At 36.2% G+C, this 4,185-nt stretch overlaps 1 protein-coding gene across 1 annotated transcript in view; it reads left to right on the plus strand.

Annotated features, from left to right (window-relative positions):
- The window catches only part of RELN (reelin), a gene marked incomplete at its 5' end in the record, with an annotated part of 426,427 nt that overhangs the window by 289,859 nt on the left and 132,383 nt on the right, over nucleotides 1–4,185 (plus strand). Inside the window, one exon of the mRNA XM_015571214.1 lies at nucleotides 1,993–2,229. Within this exon, the coding sequence (XP_015426700.1) occupies nucleotides 1,993–2,229 (237 nt within the window). The remainder of the gene's footprint in view (nucleotides 1–1,992; nucleotides 2,230–4,185) is intronic.

Here is a 4,185-nt window from a genome sequence, read left to right on the forward strand (position 1 = left end):
AGAGGCTGAAGCACATAGAAGTTTAGAACCTCCCCAAGAGTCTGGGCACAGACCATGGTCTTAATATCTCTGCCAGAGAAAATATTGGTCATTTTATTACATTATCATATCTATATGTATAAAAGCCTAAGCGACCGTTATGACCGAACCACCGGAATGACTGGTCAACCAGTCGTTATGATGTGCACTGACCATCATGGGGGCAGACGCTCAATGCAGGAGCTGCCCCTTGGTGGTCAGTGCACTCCCACAGCCAATCTTCTGAGGGTGGCCAACCTCCCCCAGTCCCTTCCCCTCCCCCCACCCGGCCGGCCAGCCGGCCAACTTCTGCGGTCCCTCCCCCGAGCCCACCAACCTCCCATGGCCCCTCTCTTTAGCCGGTCAACCTCCTGCAGCCCCGATTGGGACTGGGTGAGATGGCCCCAATCGACCCCAATCACCAGCCAGGCCAAGGAACCCCACCTGTGCACAAATTCATGCATCAGGCCTCTAGTACATAAATATGCACTTTATTTTCCAATAAATTTTCCTGAGAAATTCTACTTTTCAGTTGTTATTTTTTAAAATTATATTTATTTTCATCAGAGAGAATAGCAATTATTTTTAAAATTATTAATATAACAGAAAATTATTTTTTAATAATTGCTAATCAAATTAAATTATTCAATTAAATCATATTTTTCACTATTTAGCCAGTCCAAATATAGTTTTGGTTTATTTTTTGGTATATTAATATTAATAATATATTTATTTAATATTTAATAAACAAATGAATATTTAGAAAAATTAAGGTGAAAATTACTAAAATCCTTAACTAAAATTTGCTCTTTTCCTCTAACAAATTCACATTGGTGAAAAACAATTCAGCAGACTGTGGGAAGTATTTAAAAACCATAGACATATTATAGCTATGTGTTTTAGCCTGAGAACTGTTTTTTAATTTATATTCCTGTATTTGAATATTGATTTTTCATTATTTGAAAAGTATGTTTTCTAACATTTCAAAAAGTTCTACCAGTTTCTTACTAGTAGTTTATGTAATCAGTGATGATAGTCATGTTATTCTATCCATATTTCCATGTACAAGTTATTTAAAGAGACTATAGATACTTTTAATAACTTTTAATGCGTAAAACAGTACATTTCCAATATGTGATTTAAATTTTTTTAATGCAATAACTGAAGATAACATAATGCAAGTATTAAAATCAATCTAATTTCTTAGTAAACCACACAGACATTAAAATTTTTTAATAATTTATTTCTAAGTTATCCAACTAGTCACTGTCTTGCGTGTTTTTCTTTGCTCCCTAAAGACCCAGTTCCTTCACTGTGCATTTACTGCAAACACCTCTCCTGGTGTTTAATTGCACGTTGATGGAGACAAATGTTCCATTTGCCATTTGCTTCACATCTCACCTTGTGTGTGCGTGTGAGCAGCATGGTACTGTGATTTATGGAGCTTTCAAGCAGATGTCATTGCAGTGACAATTAATGTATGGTTCCTGCTGCTGTGTACAATAATTGCTTCTGGAAATTAGATATTATTCTTAATTTTCTTCTCCATTTGTCAGGTAAAGGTTTGTTGTCATAGCCACCATGACACAGCAAGTGACCTTGCACACTATGCTACCCCCATGGGAATAAGGAAGTGCCATGGTTCAACCAGCCCCAAACTCTAATGCGTGTAACAGGCTGCCATAGATCCGTTAGCAGACTGAGACGAATCCTGCCACTTGGAGAACTGTGTTTTACTGACTTAGCTTTTCTGAGATCAGATGAGTGAGACAAAAGTCACATTTTTTAGATTTTTTTAAAGTGTTTAGAAGATTTTGTTGGAGTCAGACAGGAAAATTGGAAATTTCAGAAGAATGTGTGTAATAGTGGAAGAAAATTTTTTTAAAATACTATACAGCAGAAAAGAATCCTGCTATAAATGTTTGTATTTTAACATGTCAAAGTAAAATACATTTTTTACTTTTTCTCCTTTAGAATAATCTCCGTAGAATTACCAGATGATGCAAGACAGTTTGGAATTCAGTTCAGATGGTGGCAACCGTATCATTCTTCCCAAGGAGAAGATGTATGGGCTATTGATGAGATTATCATGACATCTGTCCTATTCAACAGCATTAGTCTTGACTTTACCAATCTTGTGGAGGTCACTCAGTCTCTGGGATTCTACCTGGGAAATGTTCAGCCATACTGTGGCCATGACTGGACCCTGTGGTAAGAACTTCATCTTTGTTCTTGTTGTTACAATTTGCATTGAGGATTAGAACACAAGGAGGATCTTCCAATGCAGCTAGCACTTAGTCATTTGTTGACAAATATTTACTGAACATGAACCATTTCAAAGTCGTTATTCTGTCTACAAGTAAGCTGTCTTTAGAAGGAGGACCCAAAAAACCTGATAGGTTTAAATAAATAGAAAATTTCACCATATTTATTCATCTCATTTTCATTTACCACCATTACATATAAAAACTTTCCTCAATAAGTGTTAATAACTAAAGTGAATAACATATCCTCCCTTCATGAAGACCCTCCATAATCATAGTGAAATGTGAAATCACTATAATGCTATTTTAATAAAACAATAATTAGTTCTATTTTAATGCTTTCATCAAGTCCAAGAAGATTTTCCATCTTATTTGTTAATGTGGATCTTCTTTTTAATCCATTTTATCAGCCATATTAACTCATCTGGTTAATATCAGTGGGGTTTCAAGATTGTGGTATGTCTTAGTCTTACATTCTTAGATATCTCCCCCATGGTCATATGCAAACTTAATTGTACATTAATTAATCTTAATTATACATTAAGCAGTAAATAAATAATTTAAGACTATGATTAGAACTTCAAGAATAGTAATAGGATGACACAACAATGATTAATTAGACAAGGCTTGGCTGTTCTAAATAGAGAGGAGGAAGCTATATTCATATACTAGTAGTTCAAATAGTGGGTATGATACATTCCATGTATTAGAAAGTGGAAGAACTAGGAAGCTCCACACACTGAATATCTGAAGGAAGAGCAGTCCAGCTTCGGGAAACTTTGTGGTTAAAGTCTCCAGAACAAGAGTGGCCATGGCATGTTTGAGGATCAGGAAGGAAGCCAATGGTGATGGAGCCCAGGTAGCAAATGTGAGGAGTAAAAGCCAAGAGATGTGCATAGGCCGGGTCACATTGGGCCTTCTACACCCAGAAATCCTGGATTAAATCTCATGTCTGCTTAATTCCAAAACCCATAGCCTTCACCACTATGCATTCTGCCCCCTCCTCTCTCTCTCTCTCTCTCTCTCTCTCTCTCTCTCCTCTTTCAGTTTCTTTAGGGCTTTAAACATGATTGAGGAAGAATTTTCTAAGAGACTTTTACTTTCTATTGAGTCATGGTCAAACCAATTTAATTTCTCCAGATGAAGCTTGCCGAAAGCTATTCACCACAGTGGTCTCCAGAGAGCATATCATAAGTAACCCATCAGTGACCTTATCATAATTAGAGGTAAATTTTACACACCATTGCACAGAAAATTACCTTTGATGGGAATGGTGTAGGGACAGTCCCATCTCGCACACAGCAGGCTAAACGTCTAGCATCAGAATGACAGCTAATGGAATGGAAGCACAGCCGATCACTTCTGCCGCAAGCACTGTCAAACCAGATACAATGAAATTTCTAAGCAGCAAAACATGAAAAGCGACTGTGTTTTCTCTAGTTGATAGCCTCAGCTGCTTGTTTTCATGGATATTCTTTTTTTTAATCCTGGAGCCTTCAAAAAAAAAAGAGGTGAAGCAAAATGAGGTTTTTGGAATTTTATGATTTTGAAATTTTAAATTGATCTGAATTAATAGTAATCAAGTTGGTCATATACCGTAAACTATATCCCCCAAGATTATATAGTTGTTTTTTCCACCACTTTTAATACAACAAAGAGTCATATCAGGAATGCAAGTCCTGTATCATGTTTATTTTCAGAAATAGTTAACATCAGCTTAAATAAACTCCAAAGTTGCTGAGCATTTTAATTTAACTCTTGGGTTGAATGCATGATAACAGCAGTTTAATTTCTATGCTTTGATCAAACCCTAAGAACAATATCCTTTCACACAAGTCTGATGAATATTCTTAACCCACCACTGCTTTAATTGGTGGAGATACATTTACTTTGTTAAAGTACA

This window comes from Myotis davidii, unplaced genomic scaffold (genome assembly GCF_000327345.1).
Source record: "Myotis davidii unplaced genomic scaffold, ASM32734v1 scaffold125, whole genome shotgun sequence".
NCBI lineage: Eukaryota > Metazoa > Chordata > Mammalia > Chiroptera > Vespertilionidae > Myotis > Myotis davidii.